At 33.9% G+C, this 27,138-nt stretch overlaps 2 protein-coding genes across 2 annotated transcripts; both read left to right on the plus strand.

Annotated features, from left to right (window-relative positions):
* The first annotated feature begins 294 nt into the window (after positions 1-294).
* On the plus strand, positions 295-7,716 carry LOC112046599 (1-acyl-sn-glycerol-3-phosphate acyltransferase alpha). Its single transcript, XM_024083292.2, has 5 exons — positions 295-577; positions 1,182-1,315; positions 2,190-2,371; positions 3,486-3,657; positions 5,637-7,716. The coding sequence occupies exons 1-5, from the start codon at positions 387-389 to the stop codon at positions 5,813-5,815; spliced, it is 858 nt and encodes a 285-aa protein (XP_023939060.1). The 5' UTR covers positions 295-386; the 3' UTR covers positions 5,816-7,716.
* A 1,880-nt stretch (positions 7,717-9,596) lies between these two features.
* On the plus strand, positions 9,597-26,121 carry LOC112046600 (1-acyl-sn-glycerol-3-phosphate acyltransferase alpha). Its single transcript, XM_024083293.2, has 5 exons — positions 9,597-10,216; positions 10,349-10,482; positions 15,351-15,532; positions 16,414-16,582; positions 18,404-26,121. The coding sequence occupies exons 1-5, from the start codon at positions 10,026-10,028 to the stop codon at positions 18,574-18,576; spliced, it is 849 nt and encodes a 282-aa protein (XP_023939061.1). The 5' UTR covers positions 9,597-10,025; the 3' UTR covers positions 18,577-26,121.
* The last annotated feature ends 1,017 nt before the right edge of the window (positions 26,122-27,138 follow it).

Here is a 27,138-nt window from a genome sequence, read left to right on the forward strand (position 1 = left end):
AGTTACTGAACAAATTTTGCTGAAATTTGGAATGTACATAGCTCATACTCTGGATTAACACACATACTACTTTTAATCCCGGAAAAAGTCATGATTCCTGTCATGAATAACAGAATTACAAGCTTAGGAATGCAAGGGTGTCTGCTAGGTACTTTAACAATTTAATTAAGTAGTTGGCAAAAATATAGATAAAGGTAGGTTGAATCATCAATGACAAAGATTGTTGCAGTATCGATTATTTCCTTTTTGATAATATAACAGGCCAATGGAACCCAAACGTTTTTACTACAGATAGGATATCACAAGCAGTGCGTATACAAACAACCAGTTATGCGTGTAGATCGGTAGTGTTATAAATTGTTATTATTTACCTTGAAACATTCACAATGTGGGATACAGTGTGTTTTTTTGTCGCTATATTATTATTTACATATTTGTTAAAACAAATCACTAGCAGTGAACCAAATAAAATAAAATTCCATTCTTATTTCATCGTCTATTATTTGTATGGATGTTTCTTCGCGGCTTTCCTTTGGCCCGTTTTTTTGTTTAGACCAAAAGACATTAGGAATGCAAGGTAAGTGCTTAAAGCGTCAACTTTAGTGCTTTATACCATCATTCATCATTATCAGCCGATGGACGTCCTATGCTGGACAGGCCTCTTGCAATGTACTTCCAAGCACAACAGTTTTGAGCTACTAGTATCCAACTCCCTGCAACCCATTTGATGTCCTCGGTCCCCCAAGTGGGGACACCTTGCACCTTGGGACTCTAACGTCCATCGGCTCTTTGAACTAGGTGACCTGTCCATTACCACTTCAGATTCGCAACTCGCTGAGCTACATCAATGACCAAGTCAAGTGTTTTATATACAATGTGGTTTTCAATAATTTATCGATGAAAATGGAATCATGTTTTAACTTTACGTCATGTAATCCAATGCAAATATTGTGATCAAACGCAGCATTTGAGAATGACAGACTTACTACTCACATATTTTTTTAATACATAGATACATTCGTACGTTACAATATCCATAACTATAAAATTGCTAATACATCATCCATGTACAGTTTATTTATACAGTTTCTTTATCAATTGACTGCATATATCTACGAGTATAATAATCAAACAGTTTAATCATTATTTTCAAAAAACAGACTTTAATTTAAATTTTTCAGATTTGGAGCGTCTCTTTTTATGCCAATAAACAAACTCTATAATTTGAAATGGGAACTACGAAATGGTGAAATTCTATCGGAAGACCGTGGCGCTGTTATCGTCTCGAACCACCAATCATCATTAGACATCTTAGGTGTGTTATCTATGTGTATTTAATCTTCTTTTTATCTATTAAAATACTCAGACTAATTACATAAGGACCTGCCCCGCTAGACATTACTCTTCAGTCAAAGTACATGATCAACGATCTAATGCGATTATAAAAACTGTCTCTATAGATTCGATGTTTCGATGTTGTGGAGTTGAATGGATACCTAAACTAAGCTTTGACAAAAACTCTAAAAATCACAGACAATTTTGTTCGTTAATTTGGGTGCGATCTTTATGTAATTAGTCTCAGATTAAAATATTATTTATCTATAACAATTGCACAAAGAGAAATATAAATACAAAAGAAAGTGGGACTTCTATACAAATACGTTGATATTGCGATCTCTATTCTCTTGTGTAATTTTTATTAAAGGAATTTATTATTAGGAGAAGAATACCTCTCCTTTAAGGAGGGAGGCCTAATTCTGTAGTGCGACGTTAAAATAGACTAAATAGAAAAAGTGATAGGAAAATATACAAAAATTTAAATCGGTTAAGTATTTTATTTATACCTATAGATAATAAATGACCTCAACGTAAACCTTGATTTTGAACATTCAGCCGTTGATTAATTAGATTAAAGATAGTAATTAAGATATTATCTGTAGGTATATTATCTTTTAATTGTTTGGATTTAGTGGGGTTTTAATACTGTTATTTAGAAACTGTTTTTAACTATTTTTGAGTAATTTTAAGTTTTTTTGGCGCTTGGCGATTGGCGCCAAAAATAAATATTATATCACGTTTACATTATAAATAAACGTGATATTATTGTTATACTATTATATAATATTTATTTTTGAAGTGTTTTATATTACTTTTTATTTGTGATCATAAAGTATATTAATTATTTTTAGGAATGTTTACTATTTGGGATGTCATTGGTAAGTTGGCGCCCATAGCAAAGAAGGAAATATTTTATGTGTGGCCATTTGGGCTGGCAGCATACCTGGCGGGGGTTGTATTCATTGACAGAAATAACGCGAAAGCTGCATACAAAACACTACAACTTACTTCAGAGGTTATGGTCAAAAAAAAGGTAGCCTACTTAGTACCTATCTTTGGCGATATCTTAAAGCTCCTGCAGACATGCGATTGCAAGTTAGTCGATTGAGGGACCTCACGCACTAGACGACGCGACCACGAGTCTTGGCGGTAGTCGCAGATGCTACCGTTTCGCTGCAGCGAAATTGGCAGCCACGACCACGATCGGTCGCGTAATACTGACTGGTATTACGCGACCGATCCGAAGCCCGCAGTTAACGTCACTGAATTACTACATGAACACTAATAGCAAACTATACGTAGCTTGGGGGCAATTATAAGTCGTGACGGCCCAGCCTGCAGTCAATTGGCCATTCAGGCCAATGATCATAATATGGTTTCTTTGGTTAATCTGGTCGTTGCGCAATTGGTCGTGGGCGTCGCCGCCTGGTGAGTTGTTCAAATCGCAGAGTATACTAATAAGTATAGTGACATATTTATGCTATAGCCCGCAAATCTTTATTGTCTTACTTATTAAGTGGACACCAATTGTTTCAGAATCTAGATTAACATGCGACTACGTAGGTACAATTAAAAATAGTTCTCCAATTAACTTATAAAAGTGCGGAATTTATTAGTTCGATAGTTAACCATCTTACAATTGTATGTCTGCTGGAGCTCTTATAATAATTTTACAACAACAATTTATTGTGCTTCCTGTATTTGCGTACGATCATTAAATGTAGATATCCCCAGTCATTGACTATACATTCTGCTTAATTGCTAAAATTGGATCTCATCATCATTGGCAATCCATTTTCGGCTCACGAGTTTCCTCTCAGAATGAGAGGGGTTAGGTCAATAGTTCACCACACTGGTCCAATGCGGATTGGCAGACTTCACACACACAATAGATAATTTAAAAAAATTCTCAGCTATGCAGGTTTCCTCGCCATTTTTTTTCCTTCACCGTTTGAGACACGTAATGTTAAATTTCTTAAAATGCATATAACTGAAAAGTTGGGAGGTGCATGCTCCAGACCGTGCATGCTTTAAGAATCCACCTCAAGCTTTTAACTCTCGATATGTCATTATCCACAGCTGTATTACTTATATGGAGAAAGTTCAATGACGAAGGTATTCTTACAAACGCACACATTTCGTTGCAGGCAAAAATATGGATATTTCCTGAAGGCACTAGAAAGAAAGACAGCGGTACGAAACTTTTACCTTTCAAGAAAGGAGCGTTTGCTATAGCAGTGGCTGCGCAGAAGCCTGTGATACCTTTAGTGTACTCACCTTACTACTTCATAGATGAAAAGAAATACGTATTCGATAAAGGTAGATATGTCATAAACAAGTCATACAGTCAATGATTTTATATTATTAGATTTGGCATTTTTTGGAAAGTTTGTCAGCCCATGCTGCTACCAGGTTAGGTAGGCAACTACTTACTTGTTTGTTGTTCACCAACATGATTTTCGGGGATACCAGGAGTCTAGACTCTCAACCGTCCAAATCTAAAGCATATTTTGCCCGACATACTGTTGAACACGAAGGCTTAGGCATTACGAGCTCAAAGCGAATTAACAGACTTCGCACTCGTAGAGAATGGGGATGATGACTAGGTTTGAATATATTGATTTTTATGATACATTCGGGTAAATAAGGTCAATGTTAACTAATTTATACATGAAAAGCAAAGATTGTCTGGATATTTGCATAATAAATAAGATTATAAAATTTCAGAGAGAGTGAGACGAATATCTTAGCATTCCATGGATTCACCGTGCAGGTGCCGGGTCCATCGCGTGGTAGAGAGAAAAAATCTATTGAAAATCTTTTATCGTAATTAGTTGCTAATTCATACAGTTTTAGCTTCCTTACATTAAATGTGACATTTTTAATATATGAACTATAAACATAAACGCACAAATAACAAAGATATTAGTAATTTGAACGCCCATACAAATCTAACGATCATTATGTACCCCACCTACGACGTCATTAATTTATACCGTTTTGCATGGGACGTTTTTCAGAGAGCGGCAGCGCCGCAAATCTGACCCTTTAAATCCCTGTAGCTCCGAAAGTAATGAACGCAGATACCCTGTTACTTTTACAAAATTGCTTTACTATTAGCATACTCTTAAATATACAATTTAAAAAACTGTCATCATCCCTAAGTTGTACCTACATAATGTGAGAAATAATTTGTTACGCCAATCACTTAGCTTCATGGTAACCTTTCAAGAACACTGTTGAAGATCATGATTTTTCGTATTATCCAGTGAGTTTTCCCGGCAAATATAATAATTATGTATATTGTATATCCACGTGGATAGTTCACACATCACATATATCCGTATTGATAACTCCAGAACCTTTAACATCAATTTACATTCGAATTATCACTTAGGTAATACCTTCCTACGCAATTTATTACATGCATCAATCAACCGAGATCTATAATTAAAACCGGAGTAGGCACTTACAATAAGTAAATCCTGTAATGTAGATACATGATTATCTATATTATTAAAAGTATTATTAATGTTATAAGCATCACAATGCACCTAGGAATGCTTTATAGAAAATTGATCTACTCAGTTGCCAATTATGACAATTTCTAGGGTTATTATACTATTTATTTATTTGGTCCACCAGCGACTGTTGCAGCATTTAGACAACTACAATCTAAAAAAAACACACAAACACAAGGCTCTGCACAATCAAATGAAGGTAGACACACACACTATATCTAGATATATGTGAAACCGGAGTTTGTATCACGCAATATTTTTTTTTTTGAGATTTTCTTTGGGACGGCTTACCTTCATCTAAATTCCTTGCTTCGCCACTAGTAGGTAGGTACGAGTATACCTAATAATATGTTTCTGGGGAAGTATAACAGCCTTTAAAGTAGCTATAAAACTAGGTACCATGAAATGCATCTAAATAAACGAAATAAATAACAAAAACCCCCATTAAATCGCAGCTGTAGTTTTTGGCGAAAAATCGGACATAGATACATTATAATTATTATCGATCACAGAACCTCCTATTTTAGGACTCCGTACTCAAAGGATAAAACGAACCCTAATACTACGACTCCGCTGACTGTCCGTCTGTCACCAGACTGTATCTCATAAAGCATAATTAGACAGTTGAAATTTTCACAGGTTTAGAATGTATTTCTGTTTCCGCTATATACAAATGGTACGGAACCCTTCGTGCGCGAGTCCAACTCGAACTTAGCCGGTTATTATTTATTAACTTCATTCCGTCTTTACAGCTATACCAATTTTTACCACTTTCAGGACATGTCGTAATCCAATGCTTGGAACCTGTCAAAACTGAAGGCTTGACGATGGAGGATGTGCCAGAACTAGTAGAACGCATACGAAACCAAATGGAGAAGGCATACAAAGAACTTACAAAAGAAATTTTGACCACCTTACCGCCAGAATACTCACATTCATTAGCCATTACTACGTAAATTAATTAATAAGTTATAATTACTTGTAAAACAAATGGATATTTTTATAACATGCATATAATATAATTGTTAGTTGAGACTACCTCATATAATTTAAATAACAATAATTTATAATAATAAAATTAATTCTGAATCCAAAAACCTGTTTAATAATAATTAATAATTTGTCTGAAATGATTAGTTATAGTATTAAAAATCACCTGACGCCAAAGCATAATAATGCTTCCGACCGAATTGAGATTAACTATGTACGTAGGAGGTATTATAGTGCACAAGTGTGTGTTCAAGAACAGGTGCACTCTCATAGTCCGATGGGACGGCAGACCAACACGACCAGTAAAAGATCAGGCGCTGGACTGACTTTGTTGGCCTGACCCGGGATTCGAATCCTGGACAACAATGTCGGTAGCTGAACCGTGGGACCAATGAGGCAATTGCTTGCGATGATATGCAAAAACATATTAAATGCATGTCAGACTACCTAAAAGCAACGAATTTTATATAATTTTTTTTTAATGAGCCTTTTCTGAAATAATCACGGGAAAGAACTGTCTGAAAATCCTAAAACTGTATGATTTAAACGGCTTGAGTTAATGCATCACTGTGTTGGCACCGCCTTCAAAGTGATTAGTAGATAGGTAGATGTTATTTTTCGCTTTTTAGTTTTTATTTGTGATTTTGAAGTCTGTTGATTTTTTTTTGTAAAAAAGATTATATTTTTCTGTTTTAAGTGTCCTAGCATAGTGAACGAAAGCGCCACAGTACGGGAAATTTCGTTATTTTCATTTTTACACAAAATTACTGATCCGATTTTTATGAAACTTAAATGGGACCAATCTTTAAGTATTATACTCTTTCAAACAAAAAAGAATTTTCAAATTTGTTTAATAAATGATGAAGTTATGAGGTAACAAACATTTAGAAAAAAACATACGCGCCGAATTGAGAACAAAAACATCTAATTTTAATATGTAGGTATGTTTACTTGGTATGTATGTATATAATATATTTTCCTTTCGTATTAATTAATAGTCCAGTCATTTTAGGCATTTTATACCCCAATCTGGGGAAAAATTCCTAGTGAGCTGAATTTTTGTATACACCTTTATTACGGCGTTATTATGAAGTTGTGAAAAATCGACATCGATATCGTGTCGGCTAAAAAAATTACAGAGGTCAAAAGGTCACGAAAATCAGTTTTTGCAAATATTTTGCGACCTATTGCTCGGACGTCAATAGAGGTCATTATAAAAATTGTTTCTCATAAAATTGTCTACAAAAAATGTCTCTTATAGTTTTTCTGTAAAATTAACGGTTTTCCGATCATAGTGCTGAGAAAGCGGCAAGAATGCACTCACATACGGTATCGTACACCAAGGCGTAAACTCTATTGCTTTTTAGTAATGTTTGTAAATGTCTCTAAATCTTTTATTTTACATTTAGATGTTTCCAGAAAGATATATTTATCGTATAGGGGTTTATGTTTTTAGTAAGACGTACTATATCTCATTCTAATGACCTTCAAAGGCAGATGTTTCGTATTTCATTGTTCCGAGACCCGTCCCTTTATACCTGCTACTGCCAGTCAGACTGAGTATACTCATAGCACGCACTCAAATACTTGATCAATCTACATAAATTTTTTTCAAAAAACTAGGAAAAAACAATGCTGAAACAAAAATATACTGATAGCCTCAACAAGTATCCACATTGCAAAAAAAATATTCTGTTTCTGCATGCCATGACCGGATGCGATACAACTTCAGCACTTTTTGGGAAAGGAAAATTGAAAGTCATGAAGATGTTTGAAAAAAGACCCGATTTAAACAATTGTACAGAAATATTCCAACAAGAAAATTGCTCTCGAGATGTCATTGTCAATACTGGAATACATTTTCTACTAGCTGTATACGGTGCTCCAAAATCAGAAAATTCAATCGATAATTACAGATAAAAGCTACAGCTTTGCTAAATTAACAAGACAAAGTACAGCTGTAAAATTTCCTTCATTACCACCTACTTCTTCAGCTCAACAGCATATTTTTCGAGCATATTACCAAATACAAACCTGGCTAGGAAGAGACATCGATCCAGAACAGTGGGGTTGGGAGTTAAAAATGATATGCTGCATCCAATAATGACTTTATTACCACCAGCACCCGATGAACTACTGAATACAATCTTTTGTAATTGTACAAAAGGTTGTGGCGGCAAATGTGGATGCAAAAAAATTGGATTGAGATGCTCAAAAGTTTGTGGGCATTGCCACGGCCAGTCATGCTTAAACGCAGAGTCAACGAATGATGAAAATGATGAAGATGTAGATTTAAATCAAGAAATAACTCCACTTGACATTTTGTCAGTAGCCAATAACGATAGTGAAGCTGAAAATATTGACAATGAATAAAAAAAAAAAAATTCGCAAAAATTTATTTTTTTCGGTATTTTTCAAAATTTTGATAAAAAAATATTAATTGTTAATTAAAATAAACTTTCATTATATATCATGGATTATGCCTACGGGGGAAACCATGTAAAAAACGCGCCTTGCATTCTACCTCGAAGGTGGTGAGGAAACGAGTGCATCGTCACAATATAGTCGCTTTCTCAGCGCTATGATCGGAAAACCGTTAATTTTACAGAAAATCTATAAGAGACATTTTTTGTAGACAATTTTATGAGGAACAATTTTTATAATGACCTCTATTGACGTCCGAGCAATAGGTCGCGAAATATTTGCAGAAAACTGATTTTCGTGACCTTTTGACCTCTGTAATTTTTTTAGCCGACACGATATGGATGTCGATTTTTCACAACTTCATAATAACGCCGTAATAAAGGTGTATACAAAAATTCAGCTCACTAGGAATTTTTCCCCAGATGAAACCTAAAATAACTGGACTATAACGTAAGCTATAATATGTCTGGAGTTTATTGAATGGGTTCCAGAGGACAGATTGTAGTTGTAAAAATATTTCGAAGCTAATATGATTTTCTTACTACACGTGTAGGTACACAATAAAAAAACCATTACCTACCGCAATATATCGGTTCTGTAAATATAATAGATAATATTAATAAATATAAAAAGGGTAGCACATATAAAAAAAAAACAATTATATCGTCATCATCAACTTTTACTACTAATTTTAACGGTCCATTAAAGCAAAGAATATATTATGCTCTCTACGAGCAATCACTAGAGGGAAAGTAAGCGTAAGCGTAGAGTGTGTTTGGGTAATATGGTAGCTGATTTTATCTATACTTTTATATACTACTTAGAAATACTTATATAATAATAAATAGACACACCCAAACACTGGAAAACACCCATGTTCATCACACGTCACACGAGTATTTTTCAGTTGTGGAAATCGAACCCACGTCCGTGGATACAGAACGTAAGGCCACTACACTCTACACTACTACACACTACACTACGTCACGCATTCATGCGGCCGTTGGATAAAAACCATGATTAATGTAGTTCTTAATAACAAGGTGAGGCTTTGCAATATTCGATTACCTTCCGGTAATGATAGCCTACTCCTTTGACAACCTACTCTAATGACAGGATTAGACCGCGACAATTCTATAAATTATCGGGTATTCGTAGGTAATTTGTTAGTTAATAAAATTATGCAATCTCCTATAAGAGAATATAAAAATCAACAATGAATTTTAAATCCTCCAAGCTCAGAGAGGTTCGGTCTCTTTGAGACTAATATCTTCTGTCGCATTCTCGTTTATTATCTATTGGTTTGTCAATGTCAGTGTCTAGTGTTTACTTACATTTTGCTTTTAGTCTGTGATACGACTTACAAGACGCGCTCGCGGGAACGTTTTGCTCTTGTTTGATTATTATTTTGATTGCTCAAATTAAAGATCCGTAAAATATTATTCTTACTGAATACAGACATAAAAATATCAAGTCGCTTTTTAAATAAATATATGTGTAAAGTGAATCGTATTCGTAGTAGTGAAAAATCAATGAAGTTTACGAAAGAGCATATTTTTATTGATTTCAAAATAAATTTACGACAAAAGTTAAACATATAGCATATCGAATCAATTGCGGCTACAAATTGAATTAATTGAGCAGATTAGACCATAAAATTGAAGCGGGCAGTTGAGTCATGCAGCATTCGATATAATTTAGATCATTGTTTGAAGAAAAGACCCGGAGACTGCCCGCCAGCCCGCAAACATCATGTGGGACGTAATTGTTTACGTTTGTGTTATAACAATGGCAACGTATATTTTAAAACAACTGTTTTCAGAAACGCCCAACAATGTGAAATTTCAGTCAAAGTTTCTAGTCTTTTATATTTGGACATCAGTCGTTGCTTTAGTGATGTTACCATTCTTTGTATTCAATCAAAAAAACGTGAAGAACTCTCTGTAAGTGTTACGTAGCGTATGATTATTTAATAAGTACTCAAAGCATATTGCTACTTGAACAATGTTATTGTACAATATTTTCTTTTACTACAGTTGATAGTGTTTTGTCTATAAAACTGCTGTTGTTTACAGGTACGGAGCACAAATAATCAAACATATTACTAAACTAATAGAAATTAAGTGGCATTTAAGAAATGGGCAAATTCTGGCAGAAGACAGGGGAGCTGTTATTGTATCAAACCATCAATCTACAATCGACATTTTAGGTAAAATCTTAATTAAGTAAAGTTATTCATAAACTAGCAGAAGTCTGCGGTTTCACTCTTGTAATTCCCATTCCGGTGGGAATACGGGGATAAAATATGGCATATCTTATAACCTGATAATTTAGCTTTCCCTTGGTGAAAAAATTTTTCAAATTAGTTCAGTAGTTTCAATGTATACAAACAAACAAATCTTTCCACTTAATAGTAAACTTAAATAAATGAAAAAATATTTTTTTATTGGCCACAGCTTATATTCCCTGTTTCCCTATCACTAACAAACTCCCTGCGCTAGGAGTTGATACCACATAATATTGCAACAGGTGAAAATCAAACCCGAGACCTTCAGTTCAGAGTCAGGCTTCTTAATCATAGAACTATTGACTGAAACATGTTAATATGTAATAAATCATTCAGTATATAAAATGTCTAATTGAGTAAAATATATTTACACTAGCTGAGGCCGCACTGTTTCGCCTGCGTGGTTCCAGTTCCCGTAGCAATACGGGGATAATATATAGCATATAGCCTTCCTTTATAAATGGGCTAACTAACACTGAAATGTTTTTGTTCAATTGGACCAGTAGTTCCTGAGATTAGCACGTTCAACCAAACAAACAAACTCTTCAGCTTTATAATATTAGTATAGATATGTAATAAATCATTCAACATTTAAAATGTCTAATTGATTAAAATATATTTACACTAGCTGACGAGTTTTACCCCTGTGGTTCCTGTACGAATATGGGGATAATATATAGCCTTCCTCGATAAATGAGCTATCTAACACTGAAATAATTTTTCAAATCAGTATTTCCTGCCTGAGATTAACGCATTCAACCAAACAAACTCTTCAGCTTTATATTAGTATAGATAATGTTATTAAGTTTGTATAAAAGAACAATTTTTTTAATCTCTGTAGATAAAGATAATCTCATTATTACACTAATAAAATTCAAGTTAATGGTCCTGTTAAATATTATAGTTGTAATCAACATCTTCAATTAATTATCTTATACTGGTAGATTAATTAGCAAATCTGAGTTACGTCATAAAAAACTTAATTACATATGAAATTTTCTAGGATCGAAAGATATACTTTTTTTAGAAAAAGTAGTGACTACACAATATCTAACTTTTTTTTTTGTTTAGTTAGGTCCATCAGTTATCAGTCAATCGACTATAAACTGATTTTTTGATAGAAGAGGATTTTTTTTAGGTTGGAGGTCCCTACATTAAGCGCCTCTTTGTGTTATGGTCATACATTGGTTAGTCCATCACTCTTTTGACGACCTCCGTGGCGCAGTGGTATGTGCGGTGGATTTACAAGACGGAGGTCCTGGGTTCAATCCCCAGCGGGGCCGATTAAGATTTTCTTAATTGGTCCGGGTCTCGCTGGTGGGAGGCTTCGGCCGTGGCTAGTTACCACCCTACCGGCAAAGACGTACCGCCAAGCGATTTAGCGTTCCGGTACGACGTCGTGTAGAAACCGAAAAGGGGTGTGGATTTTCATCCTTCTCCTAACAAGTTAGCCTGCTTCCATCTTAGACTGCATCATCACTTACCATCAGGTGAGATTGTAGTCAAGGGCTAACTTGAAAAAAAAAAAAAAAACTCAACTCTTCCACAGTGGATCGCTTTAGCCTTTTCATCTTACCAGGCGTTTTGGCAAGACTGTTTGTGTGCTCTAACATTCTGCTTTTGTGTTTTATTGCGTTTTTTGTTATTTCTTCCATGACTGTCGGCATTTCAAGATATTCATGCATGTCTGCTGTTTTAGTGAACCAAGGAGCGTTTAGTATTGTGCATAATACTAGATACTGGTATCTCTGGGGTATTTCTATATTGGAATGACTGGCTGTGCAATATCTAACTTAAATATTAACATTCTTATAGGCTCTATAATAGGGAAGTTGACTCATATCAAATTTAATAAAAACAATATTAATTTCGTGTAGCACATGGAATAAGGGTCTGAAATATATTGATATCAATTAATAAATATAAAGTTGATGTACTAAACTTCAAACTAATTGTTAACTAATAATTTTGTCAAACACTCTGTTAGATATAGGATTTGTTAAAGTGACGTCATGAAACAAATAAAATGTAAACCATCAAGCATTTGTATTTTGGCTTGTATTGACAAAAAATATTTAAAAATTTAAATTTTCATGTAATCACATCTCGAAAAAATTTTATATATCTTTTTCAATCTAGTAGAATGATAAGGAACAATTTAAGACCATTTAAAAAAAAGTGTCAACTAGCCTATTATACGGAAATTGTAAATCCTAAGTGGTAAACAATATCAAAGGTCAGATAAGCTACTTAAGGTTATAGCCCCATTTATCTAAATTAAAACAATAAACATGTTTGAATTGACCCACCCATAGTTCATTTATTGTCATCAATATGCTTTGAAAATCAAAATATTTATGTTTATATAAGGAAAAATAGATTAGACTAACAATGGAATAGTCTTGTAAATATGTAAATCATCTGATATAAAACTCATGATTAATGTTTGGGTTTGCACGCTTCTGAAACAGAATTTTGGCATAAAAAAAAGATGTGGCAGAACATGGTTGGGTCCTAGTATCTTTACAATCTTGATCAATTTATCCACCACCACATCACCACAATGTGGACATAGCCATGTTCAGAATTGATCTTACTTGGCCCATAAAGTCAAATTCTCAGGAAACACCCCTTCTTCTGTCCCCCTAAATTCTTTTTTTTTAATACCTGTGCAATTAAAACTCTGTTCTTGCCCAAACCCCACAATGAAGATTCTGTACCATTACATAGCAAACAAAAATTTAGATAAAACTGTTTTTGTATTTTAAACATAATTATAAACTTGTATTATACACTTAATTATAAACTTGTAAAAGATGATTAAAACAATGTTGTTGCTATTAAAAGCCCATGTATATTATAATCACAAATTAAAATTTATGAGCTGTAATGCATAAGAGTATTAAAAAAATTAACTGTGAATCTGCTTCTAATCAAATAGGTATATAATTAAGACTTTTATTAATTAGCAAAGTAATATAATACTTTACTACAATCTCACCTGATGCTAAGTGATGATGCAGTTTACGATGGTGTATCATTAACTTGGCGGGGTACGGTTTATTTATAACCCTAACTAGTCAGTGTATTCATGGGATTGTGTTGAAACACTACATCATTGAGGGTATGTTTTTGCCAATAGCCAAGCCAATTTAGCCAATTTAAAATTGCAAAATCCTATGCCATGCTGAAACCAAACCCAGGATCTCTAGATTTCATGTTTAGACTGTTTATTGGGCGATTTCAAAAAGACTTCTTTTCTGGTGGAATATTAATTTGTTGATCATTTAATTATGCATATCTTTGTATGTTCACAATTTTCTTAAAACTAATTATCCAATTTAATATAAGCCATTTGTTTTTTGGTACATGAATAAATATTTAATCAGAAGATATGTGTACATCATTTTATTTTAATACTAGCGGACGCCTGCGACTTCGTCCGCGTCGAATTCACTTTTCACGAATCGCGCGGGAACCCTGGATTTTTCTAGGATGCAAAGTAGACATAGGCTACTTTGCATCCTAATTTTTGTTAATTCAAGGTATTATCTATCTTCGTTTTAAATTTCGTCAAAATCGGTTAAGTAGTTGCGGCGTTAACAAACATCCATACCAACTTTCGCGTTTATAATATTAGTAGGATGTAAATGCTAAAATTAACACTAAATTGTTTTTATATCATTGTCCTTGTTTTTTTTGCATTTCAATGAATTTTATATTACTAGCTGTGGCTTGTTATTTCATACACCATTAATTTGAAATAAACATTAAAATTAAAAACAAATAAATAATTGTTAATCGGCTGTTAAATTTAACGATTGATTAGTGAAATACAAAAATACTTTTTTAAATCTGACTAAGTAAGAGTCAGTGTCTTGTGGTGTTAAGATTCTGCAAACTAAAGTGTTTTCAGACAGCTTGGCTACGGTGACTGTTGCCTTATGACGTCCATATTACGTACCATTATCGCGAAACGCGGCCAACTGTCAAGAGCGAAACGAACTGTCACCCGCTCCATGCTATCTGAAAAATACTTTACCCTTTGTGCTATACCAGAATACAATCTAAGAGACTAATTTCATAATTTGACGGCCTCGGTGGCGCAGTGGTATGCGCGGTGGATTTACAAGACGGAGGTCCTGGGTTCGATCCCCGGCTGGGCAGATTGAGATTTTCTTAATTAGTCCCTACCGGCAAAGACGTACCGCCAACCAACCCGACTTTGTTTTATATTTACCTTATGTAATAGCGACCAGCCTCGGTTTCGCAAAGATATGAAAATTTTTGGCTAAATAAAACAATATTTGAATTACTTATTAGACTAACAAAGTACAATGATCCTCCTATTTTTTATTAAACTACGGCAAACTCTGATGTCAAACGGTTTAATGTTTAACACACATGTTGCACATCTTACGTCAGACACTGACGATCAAGTAAGCTCACATGTCTGTAGCGGTATAAAACTGATCGTGTGTTGGTCGCAACCGACGCATAATCAGTTTTATCGGCTGTCAATCGTCAGTGGCTGATGATTTGAGCCAGTGGATATGACTTCTACCTTCGATAGCGAGGGCGGGGCATGTACCTCTAACTTTTCAGTTATGTGCATTTTTAGAGACTACATATCACGTGTCTCAAACGGTGAAGGAAATCTGCAATCTGCATACCTGAGAATTTTCGAAAAGTCTGTCAATCCGCATTGGGCAGCGTGTTAGACTATTAGCCTATATGATGATGATGATGATACGATGATGATGATGATGATGATGATGATGAATTTTCAGGCCTCTTCAATATATGGCACGTAGCGGTCAAAGTAGCAGCGGTCGCGCGAAAGGAGCTCTTCTACGTGTGGCCGTTCGGTCTGTCCGCGTACCTCGCGGGGGTCGTTTTTATAGACAGGAACAACTCTAAAGACGCATACAAAACCTTAGAGGCGACTTCCGAGGTCATGATCAAGAACAAGGTGAATATTTTCCTGTCTTTTTTTTTTGCGAGAGGTTAAAACCACGGTCTCTTGGTAATGGGTCCGACCCCTTCACCATTGAGCTGTTGAGGATTTAACTATATTTATTAAGACCCCAGACTACCAGATCCCACAATTTCACGTGTAGTTTCAAATCCCGTGCATAGGCGTATATGGGGGCAGGGGATCCTAGAATGGTCCATTGCCCACCCTGAACTCTGGGCTACCGATTTAAAATTCTATGATGGACGCTTAAACACAAAATATACAAAGAAAAATCAATATAATCAGTAGACCCGTCTCAGGGGCCAGCGTCCATAAACATTGTAAACGATATTTGTACTATATTGATTGCCCGGTGTTGACTCTCCTCAGCGGCTCGTCAAGGACCGGACCCACCCTAGAAAATAATCCTAGATACGCCAATGATGCCGTGGGAATACGGGGTCAAAAGATACATGATAATGTAGCTTTAAATTGGTAAATCAATTTTGAAATGTAAAGTTTTCAGTTCAGAGTTTCAGTTAAGGAAAAAATCAAATCTTATACCTACTTATTCTTTTATAATATTAGCTTAGATTGAATTTCAATTAGCAATTTGACGACCGAGTATCACAGTGTTGTCGTATTTATAAAGCGAAAGACACGATTGACGATTCACAGGAGTCCGATGCGCAAATTCTAATGACGTCAGAATTTTAATCAGGTGCTATAATCATTTAGATTGACAAATGATGGTATTACATATTCACAAGTATTTAAACGCAAAAAAACAACTAAATACTCTACATGAAAATTTTAATTTTAATAGCCTTCTATAGATTGGAGTTCGTAAGCTATTGTTTGGGTATTTTTTTTAATCACACGATGTGAATTTTCAGACAAAACTATGGCTATTTCCCGAAGGGACGAGAAACAGGGATTTCACAAAACTGCTTCCTTTTCGGAAAGGTGCGTTCAACATAGCCGTCGCCGCTCAGGTGCCGATCCTACCGGTCGTCATATCGCCCTACTATTTCATCAATAGAAAGAAATATATCTTCAACAAAGGTCAGTATACTAATAGTTTCTGGTTTGTTGGTTTGGGTGTACTCGTCTATAACAGGAGGCCCAAACTGTTATGGACCTGTCAATGCATAACATTAAGCAATGTGTTAAAAATTGTTTGCTTAGTCGAGGTTACTACTATACCATTGATGAATTCCTTAATGATAAAGGTGCTTGGGGGCTATCGGATCACGTAAAAAAATAAGAAACTGTAATGTTTTTATGAATTATTCTAAATTATAATAATGTTTGATCTGTTAAAAGAACAACTGTTGAATTTTTTGCCGGCTCTTCTCAGCAAATCCTGCCTTCCGAACGATTACCTTCGTTCGGAAGGCAGGATTTGCCTTCCGGTGGTAGAGTCTTTGCAAATAGTCAGCTGACGTATCAAAAGTGCTTGTAAACTGAGCCTACTTGAAATAAATGAATTTTGAATTTAGAGTTTTTCTTTAGACCCCTACACCGGGGAAGAACTACCGCTATTGTTAATACTGCCGCCAAGTAATTATTTTTTTAAAGAATGTTTGCCATACCTTTAAAATACGACCAATATTAGCGTCATCCCCCAATAGCCTATAGCCCATTTAGCAGCAATAATTTTGCGCTAACTCAGTAAATGAAATGATAAAACAATGATAGATTACAGATCGCATACCATATCGATATAAACACTTAACATCGATATTTTTATCGTATGTTAAGTTGAGTATAATCTGAAACACTAACATTCAGTGTCACACATGTACACTGATTATTATCAAGTAGGTATTTTTAGAGTTCCATACCTTAAAAGAATAAACCGTACTACTTGTGAGATCTCTTCATTGTATGTATTAAAATATTACCTACACATATTATGAACCTCGCAGCGATTGTACTAATGTTGAAGTTTAGCAGTATGCATTATTTTATGGCACACATATTTTTAAAAATCCCGGCCAAATGCGAGTCGAACTTGCCAACTGAGGGTCCCGTACGTAGGTTCATTATAAATACATAATTCAGGAATCAAATTGCGCAGTGGACCGAAGACCTGAGTGTACAATAGGCCAGTTGACACTTTGTTAAATGGTCTTAAATTGACCATTATCGTTCTGCTAGATTGTAAAAAAATATGATATTTTTTTAAGACGTGATTACATGAAACATTGAATTTTTAAAATTTATTTGGCAATACGAGCCAAAACGCTGTCGGCTATGATGGATATATACTTCAACTGTTTCATGACGTCACGTTAACTAATCCTTTACCGAACGGAACGTTTGACCAAAATATTAGTTAAAAATCAGCGTACGAGTAAGTTTAAGCCTAAGTACGTTTAGTATATCAAGTAATATTGTGACGTCACAAAACGGACAACAGCGTTTTTGACGTTTGGAAGTTTTTTTTTTATAAGAAATTCATAACCTTTATTAGGTAATTTATATCGATATATTTCGGACCCTTATTGCAAGTACTATACGAAATTAATATTGTTAAATTAAATTTGATATGAGTCAATTACCCTATCTAAATTTTAACTTGATACCTCTACGCATTCCCAAATTAAAAGGTCTTGACAGACAGACCGATTTTTCCTTTTGAGATACAGATCCCTAAATACTCACACCATAAGTATTTCCAAAGTCCAAGTTCTGAACTCCCCTTGGACAATACTCCCTTGTTGGTTGCCTACAAATATCAATGGTAAGCGCATGGACTGAGAATTCAACTTATACACTATGACAAAGATCTGGCCAACGCAGACTTTTAAACCATAAGCTCACCTAGCTAACCTACTACGTACAAGTTAAAATAACAATGTTTTTAATCCAAAATTTCAGGGCACGCGATAATCCAGTGTTTAGAACCGATTCCTACCGCCGGTCTCACGATGGATGACGTCCCAACACTCAAAGACAAAGTCCAGAATATAATGGAGCTCGCTTACAAGGAACTGTCCAAAGAAGTACTGAACGCTTTACCACAGGACTATCCTCTCGCTACGCAGGACTGAATATGGTAGACATATATCTCAGACTAATTACATATGGACCTGCCTCGATAGACATTACTTTTCTGTCAAAGTATATGATCTACGATCTAATGCGATTATAAAAACTGTCTCTGTAGAATCGATGTTCCATAGTTGTCGGCTTAAGAGCTCCGTAAAAATATCTTTTTGTGTAGTTAAATTGTGTAAAAAACGGTCAACAACTTCAAGTTTAGTAAAAGATATATATCTTATCTAAGCTTGTTTTCCTCGAAAAATTACAGACAATTTTGTTCGTGAATTTGGGTGCGATACTAGTCCTTATGTAATTAGTCTGAGACATATAATCTTTGTACTGTTTCCATTTTGAAAACCTTAAGTTACTAGTGGACTTAAGTATTCGTTTTTTAACGTCGTATTATTTCGTACGCCATTTTTTACCAAATATAAGTTCTACATAGAATGTATTAGCTTTAAAACTCTCGCTAAGTGGATATGTCAAACAAGTTGCCATACAGAAATAGTCTTAGAATGGTCTGTAGAAATGCCTAGAAGAGTCCTGATGATAACACATAATATATAATGGGCAGCTACTACTACTCTAATTAAATATGTTATATATACCTAAGATAATAAATTCAGAGTGTCTTTAAATTGAATAAATTTAATAAAATCAAAAATTCACCATGGGCAAATATTAATTTACAAAACTGGTGAACGAATTTTCTTTCGGCTTTCACAGGTAGAAACTAAGTCTAAAGATCAAAAGCAGACGTAAAACAAACATCCAAAAAAATATAAAACTGATGATTTGCTTTTTAAATTGAGGAACATTTAGTTCCTCAAAAGTCTTTTTCGTTGAGACAGGAAAAGTTTGGCCAACATTCTATGTTTACCAAATAGGTTCAATTCTGTTCGACATAATATTTAGAAATTGTATTAATCTTTTAACTAAAAAAAACAACGCAGTTCTACCGAACGACAAACATTCCTTTTTTATTGATTTATAGAGTTCTCTATCAAAACTGTAACATTTAATATTATTTAACAAATACAATTGTATTTGTTTCCAGTTTGTTGGTGCGATATGTAAATAGGAAATGCCAAAAAGTAAATGTGCGTCGTTTACTCTAGTTGCTAAGATAGATTGATGACTTAACAACACAAAGAATCAATAATAGCTTCACGGTTAGAGAACCTGAATCCAGGTCCGTATCCATTAAAGTGGATTCTTTTCTGGCAGTTTTTTGTTTGGAATCCCCTGAATCCCAAACAAAAAACTGCCAATTATGGGGGGTAATATTTGGTCATGTTGAAAAACATCTAAAATTATTTTGTAAAAAAAAAAGAGTATTATACAAAATATTTTTTGTTCGGTTTTACGACTTTAGGATAGTGTCCACATTTTACACAAGGTATTGCGCAAGATTTGCAATTTTAGATAAAAATGGAAAAACGTTGAAGATATGATCTATGAACTTAAATATTCAATACAACTGAACAAGCTGTTAGCTCACCAATCATTGCTTGATGTGGACAAATGGAGAAAAAATCTAGTCAGAATTGGCAACTACAATTATTTTAGGTACTAAATATTTAAGACGAAAATGGATTTTCAATTTATTGTTTCGTATCCTTGTGACGTGACCAAATTTTTTTGAAAAAGAATATTTGTCATATCTTTTAAATATGACCATTCCTATTCCCCTCCAGCTAGTCGGGAAATACTGTATTAGGAGTGGGTATGACAATAGATCAACGGGGCGGGGACTCCCAACCTTGGAAATGTAAACTCAAAAAACTAAAGCTACGTTTGATTAAATTTTTCGATGGACTTGTAATATTATAAACTAAAAAAATCTTCGTATATTTTATTTGAAACTTCTAAGAGTTGTTGAAATCTGAATCAAGAAAGTCTTAAACAAAATAATTATGCAAAATACATCACGACTCAGGTCACGACACGAATTCAAAATAGTTGAGGGCAGAATTTAAATGATTGTTAGGTCATCGGTTTATTTTGAACTGAGTCAGTATTTAGAAAGTAAATTAGGCTGTGGAATAAATTATAACGAAATCGTCCACGTGGACTGATTTCTGATATTCAAATGTATTAAATTGTGATTTTTTCTTTAATTAGGTAATCCGTTAAATTAATTGATTGGCGCCAATGAATATTATTTTTAATTTAGTGTCTTATTTTAACACTTGATTTTTTGTAAAATTTGTTTTGTTATGACATTGAGTTTAAAAATAAAATATTTTAGAGAGTAAAATGTTTGCATATATATACTTGTGAACTATCTTATCTATAAAGTACTTGGTTATGCTGCTATAAATATGGCCGACTGAAGTGAAGGGAGATTATTATTAAGTCTTTCAATGCATTCGTTTTGGCCCAATCGCCAAAAGTAAAAACTAAATGGCGCAAACAGTGATATTATTAATTTGGGGCACTTGATTGAAATACTATGAGGTAATAATTATACTAGCTATAGGTACCATCTATAGTTGTTTTTCAAGTCTTAGTCTATAAGCTATTTAAGTAATAGGCTAGCTGACACTTTTTTTTTAACTGGTTTTAAACTGTTCATTATCGTTTTACTAAATTTGAAAAATTATCTGTGCGTTTTAAATTATTACAACTTTTATTCATTATTTCTTTGTACAGTGCCCGCCACGAGATATTGCGTTTGTGAAGTTAGCAACAAATGACTGCGCAATGAATCAATATCACTATAAATGGCGCGGGCGGGGAGCAGCTGACCGCGAGTCTTTACTCATTCCGCAGCTAACTTCACAAACATAAAGATCCGTGGTGAGCACTATAGTTTACTTATGGATGAGGGATGGGAATATATTCTCTTAATCCGGCATTGCCAAGTCTAACTTACGAATGCATTGAAAAACCTATGATATACTTATGTTAATTTTTGATTCCTTTAGAACTAATAATAAAAGTTAATAACTTTTAAGTATCCCAATGTGCACCGGATGTCGTAGTGGTTGTATAAAGTTGCACATTTAGTATTATTTTTCATGTTCTCAAGTGCCATCTACTCGTAGTATAGGGGGCATCATACATGTAATAAAACTTATCTTTTAGAGGTGTTATATTAGGCTGTAAAGCACATATTCTTAATATGGAATATATTCTTCAACTCATACCTATTACTGGATATTAGTCAAATATTAGTTGATATGAATAATGTGCTAAATACAGTCTCATGAATTTTAGTTTCGGATTATAATAATTAAGCAGTGACAAATTTTTCCTTCTTACTTTAAGAGTTATACAGGAAGAAAATTTTTTTAGTGCGGATATTTTTATATTTTGTACATAAACAAAATTTAATGATCACGTATTTTTTCTTTTTTTTTTTAACTCAAAAATAACAAAATTATCGTTAGCTAAAGTTATTTACTTTTGAACAGAATTTTAGGGTCACCCTATTGTGCGTTTATTTTATTTTCGTTTGATACCTAAAGGACGTCACCAGATCACTTTTAAGCTGAATATATCTTGTTTAGTAATAATATGTACATTATTTTGTTATTTTAGAGACATAAATTAAAAAAAAAAAATTACATAAAATGTATCGAACTGTTTGTAGATTTATATTCTATTAATGATACAGAACCACGAAAAAAAATATCCGCACTAAAGACCGAATCACCCTGTATAGGTATCACACTCTACTTGTAAGATATACTCTTGCGCAGTGGCGTGCACTTAATACAAGTATTAAAGCACTGCATACCCTAACAAATATTTTGTAAATGCTTACCCAATGCAAACTTTCCCGGTTTTGTTAAATTGTCTAACTAGAGCATACCCTGATCAACAACCTTATGCACGCCACTGCTCTTGCGAGTAAGCGTGATATTTTAGTGGCAATTGCTATAGACCAGTGTTCTGTAAAAGCAACGGCGATATGAATATGAGACTAATATTTGACAAATATTATATTCAGTGTTATTCTTATATTATAATATGAATATTGATAGATTGCATTAGGCCCATACCTGTTACAAATATATATATTTAATAAAACCTCTATTATTTTTGTATGAACTAAACCAAAAATAATCGGTATGATTTATAATTCCGCTTTGTAGTTTTATATTTAATTACTAATCTATAAAATGCAATCTATAAGTACTTTTTTTAGAATGAGAATTCAATATTTTATGTAAATAAATAAATCTCTGTCTGTCATTGGGGACTATATTTTAGAGAGTTTTGATTCAAAAGCATAGAGTTTTATATTTTTGTATTATTCTCTCTTTCTTAAAACATTTATGTAATATATATTTAATGGTATCATGTATTAATCATGATTGTAAAAACGCACATATTCGTAAATACCTATTTACTAAATTTTTTAATAAAACAATGTGTAAAATAAAATAATGTTACATATTAATCGTTAATTATAAGGTCAAGGTGAAGAAAGCCAGTTTTCTTTTTGTATTATTAACTTTTAAAGCAACAAAATAAAGTCAAATCTATTATCGAATAATTCGACATTATTATATAACTTTATACATATTTCTTAATCGATTTATAATTTAAAAATCTCCTTCTCCTGGATAAAATACAATAAAATATACCCTAATGAATCTGACAGACGTACGTTTCAGTGGCGAATAATGGAATTTAGATGAAGGTAAACCGTCCCAAAGAAAAGGAAATTCATTTATCATGATACAAACTCTGGTTTCTCATATATCGACATACAGTATAACAATGAAAATGCATGGATTTATAAAGATAACCCCTAAATCGGATTGCATGAACTCTTCGTCGCTGGTACCTATTAATTTTAAAAATTATAAAAGTCGATTAAAATTGGCTTAGGAGGGTAACGCCGAGACTAGAGTCATTAACGATTAATATCGTCATCTATATAAAGTCTTACTCATGTAATTAATATAAGAAATCTAAATGTGTTATGACATATATCAGTGTTTATATTAAGGTATACCTATTGTATTTAATTAAAATACTTTTAGATCTAAGGTGCATGTATTTTCAGCGGTGAACTCACTATCGAATTGTATCACTGATGTCAGACCGGCAGGACTATTCTGTAATGATTCTCTGTATAATTTGCAAGAGCTAGTTTCTAATTTAACTCATCTTTCTCCTTCTATATTATCGTGTTAGGCCATAGAGGAATTAGATAATGGAGATGCATCACACTCAAATTCACCAACAAAATTGGCTGTCGTTTTTTGAGGGGGGCGAGGTAAACTCACCCATCGAAAATATTCAACACCATTAAATATACTCTGTGTCCATACACTACACACAACTAAAAATTTGATTCGCAATACAAACATGCGTAATTTTTACACAGACTAACAAACGCATCGCTTAGACTATCCACAGAATATATACCTACATAAAATATTCGATTACTTGATCGATGTTTTGCGTTTCCGTTTAGATATTGTTTTTATTACAAATTTGATATAATTAAGGTACTTACTAAACTACAACTTGTCGGCCGTTTTAACATAAATTTACAAAAATACATTTTTTGGGAGCTCTTTACACGACGAAAACGATTACAACAATGAAACATCGATTCTATAGCAACAGTTTTTATAAACGCGTTAGATCATTGATTTTTGATCTTTGCCAGAGGAGTAATGTCTAGCGAGGCAGGTCCTGTTATTAATGGTCGAAGTGTTAGACAGAGAGAGATAGAAATGAATTCGATACTCGCACTTGCGAGACAAAACATCGTTTCAGAATAGTACTGCTGCAGGGTTATTCTGTAACGATATTTTGTAAACTCGCAAATGCCGATTTCGAATTCACGTCTATCTCTCTAACACGATACTATAGAATGGGAAAATCACATTTGCAGAATAGTACAGCTGTAGTAGATCAATCGGATCGGATCAGAGATATTATAAGCGATAAAAAATTAGGTCAGATTAGATATTGCACTATATTTTTTATCTATTCGATATCAATATCCAGTTCACATTCTATAAACCACTTCGTACAATGTTATACTTATACTGGTGCATTCATTGACAGCCTGTTTTAACGACCCACTGCATGATTACGCCTCCCTCCTTTTAGAAAAGGGGAAATATTGTTTAGACCCTATGTTTCAATCCAAAATCCATGGTAAAGTTTGATTTTGAAATGATTATTACTATTATCAGATGATGATAAAAACTGCTTAATGTCCTCTCCTAAGCGCTGTGTAATACAACCAAATTTTACAACTCTTAGCTAAGAATTGTTACTGAAAATTTCTTGGAAAGAGGAGCTTAATATTTCATAGCTCGACCCAGGAGTCGAACCTCGGACCTCGTGATCTGAAGCCACATATCTAACCATTAGAGCAACAAGGCAGTGGATGCGTTGCGACGTATATATTTAGTATCATACACTAGCTGTGACAGATTTCGGTAATTCAACGTTCAGCCACCAACATCTGTCAAATGAGGAGTTTCTTTTGTTTATGAAACGCATTCTGGTCTATTTATGAAAGGTTGAATTCGACACAGCGGGTGAATGATCCCCTAGGGGTGGCTCTACAATGTCTTTAAATTCCACTGTTAAACCCGTTAAAGTTTATATGTACTGTAATGGTTACAATTCGACTAGCCGGCGCCCCGCGGTTTCACCTGCGTAGTTCGCGTTCCCGTTAGAATACGGAGATAAAATATAGGCTATGACACTCGCAATTACCGTGACTTTTTAGTTTCAAAATCGGTTCAGTAGATTCAGAGATTACCCCCCACAATAGCACAAACTTTAACTCTTTATAATATTAGTATACTCGTATATATAATAATTAAATATATAGATACTTAATCTAATTTAGGTCTGATGTATCAGGTGTGTCCAAGCATTTATTTTCCTTATGACAGCTCTATCTAAATGTTACTGATTCGAGTTTGACTTATTCTATTTTAGGAAGACTGTTTGGCTTTTTTTTTAAGAAATAGAATATTTGCCATATCTTTTTAAATATGACCAATATACCCATTCCCTTCTAACTAGTCGGGAAAGACTGTGCTATTCAATTTCAATGGCACACTCACACACGCGAGCGTCTCCTGTATCGGTATAATTTAACAAAACGTTTTTTCCATAGAATTATAAGTACCTTGTACCGACTCGTAAATCTATGGTTGGTTCTATATTTTAGTTTACACACAACAAGCTTTGAGGCCAAGCCGTCTTTCTGAAATAGGAAATTAGCATTATTATTACTCTTCCCTTTTATTTTTTTCGATTGAACAGTTAATAAAGACTAAGTAAGTAAATGTAAAAAAAATGAAACTATTTTGATAGGATAAACCAAGTTGTCTATACTATTTTATGTAATCATTAGGATAATTCATTGTACTCTATATTATATTGTAAAAATAATCTTCTTGCTTTCTTGAATTTTGTGATGTTTTTAAAAATATATCTACACTAGTATTATGGTGTACCTACTCTTATTCAATGTAAAGAGAAAGTGACAAAATATTTTTCATATATTTTAATAGTACTTATGTGAATTCTTAATAAATGTTTATATATATATATAATCTAAGTTTTATTTAATGTTTAGATGAGGTTTCCCGTTTTATTACCTTATTTTGATAAGTAAGACGCTGGTAATCTAGAATTACCATCAATATATTAGGTATTATGCTTATAATGTAATTTCAAATTATACTATAGGTTTCAAACCAATATAAAGATCAACTTATCATTATTCATTATAATTAGCAACCCATTTTCGGCTCGCTGTTGAGCACGAAACTCCCCTTAGAATGAGAGGTGTTTGGCCAATATTCCAGCACACTGGACCAATGCGGATTGGCAGACTTCACACACAATAGATAATTAAAAAAATTCTCAGCTATGCAGGTTACCTCGAGTAATTTTTTCCTTCACCGTTTGAGACACGTGATATTCAATTTCTTAAAATGCACATAACTTAAAAGTTGGAGGTTCTGGACCGAATTTGAACCTACACCGTCGGAATCGAACGCAGAGGTCATATACACTGAGCTATCACATCTCAACTTGTAGTATAATATATTTTTATTGAATTTCAAGTTAGGCACTTGACTGCAATGTAACGTTATGACGGTACAGCCTAAGATGGTATCAGACTCACTTTGATAAGGCCCACTACTGATCCACACCACCTGATTTATCTGTGGCGTGTTTCTCTGCTTTTATCTGCGATATTCCTGATCCCCCTCTAACTAAATTTAAAAGAGTTTGCTGGCGGGGATCGAACCACGACCGGTCTGTACCTAAGGAGTCCGACCCCTATACCGTTGAGCTATTGACGCTTCTTAATTAATTCGATTTCTACTTTCTTTTTATACTTAATTAATTGGTCGTACCCATTTTAAAGAGCCAAAATGAAGTTAAAGATTAGTATATAACTAGCGGACGCCTACGACTTTGTCAGCGTGGATTTCAGTTTTCCACAAATCCCGCGGGAACCTTAGATATTTCCGGGATGAAAAATGTCCTATGTATTAATCCAGAGTAAAATCTATTTCCAAATTTCAGCCAAACCGCTTCAGTAGCGGCAGCGTAAGGAG

Source organism: Bicyclus anynana, chromosome 4 (assembly GCF_947172395.1).
Source record: "Bicyclus anynana chromosome 4, ilBicAnyn1.1, whole genome shotgun sequence".
NCBI classification, from domain to species: domain Eukaryota; kingdom Metazoa; phylum Arthropoda; class Insecta; order Lepidoptera; family Nymphalidae; genus Bicyclus; species Bicyclus anynana.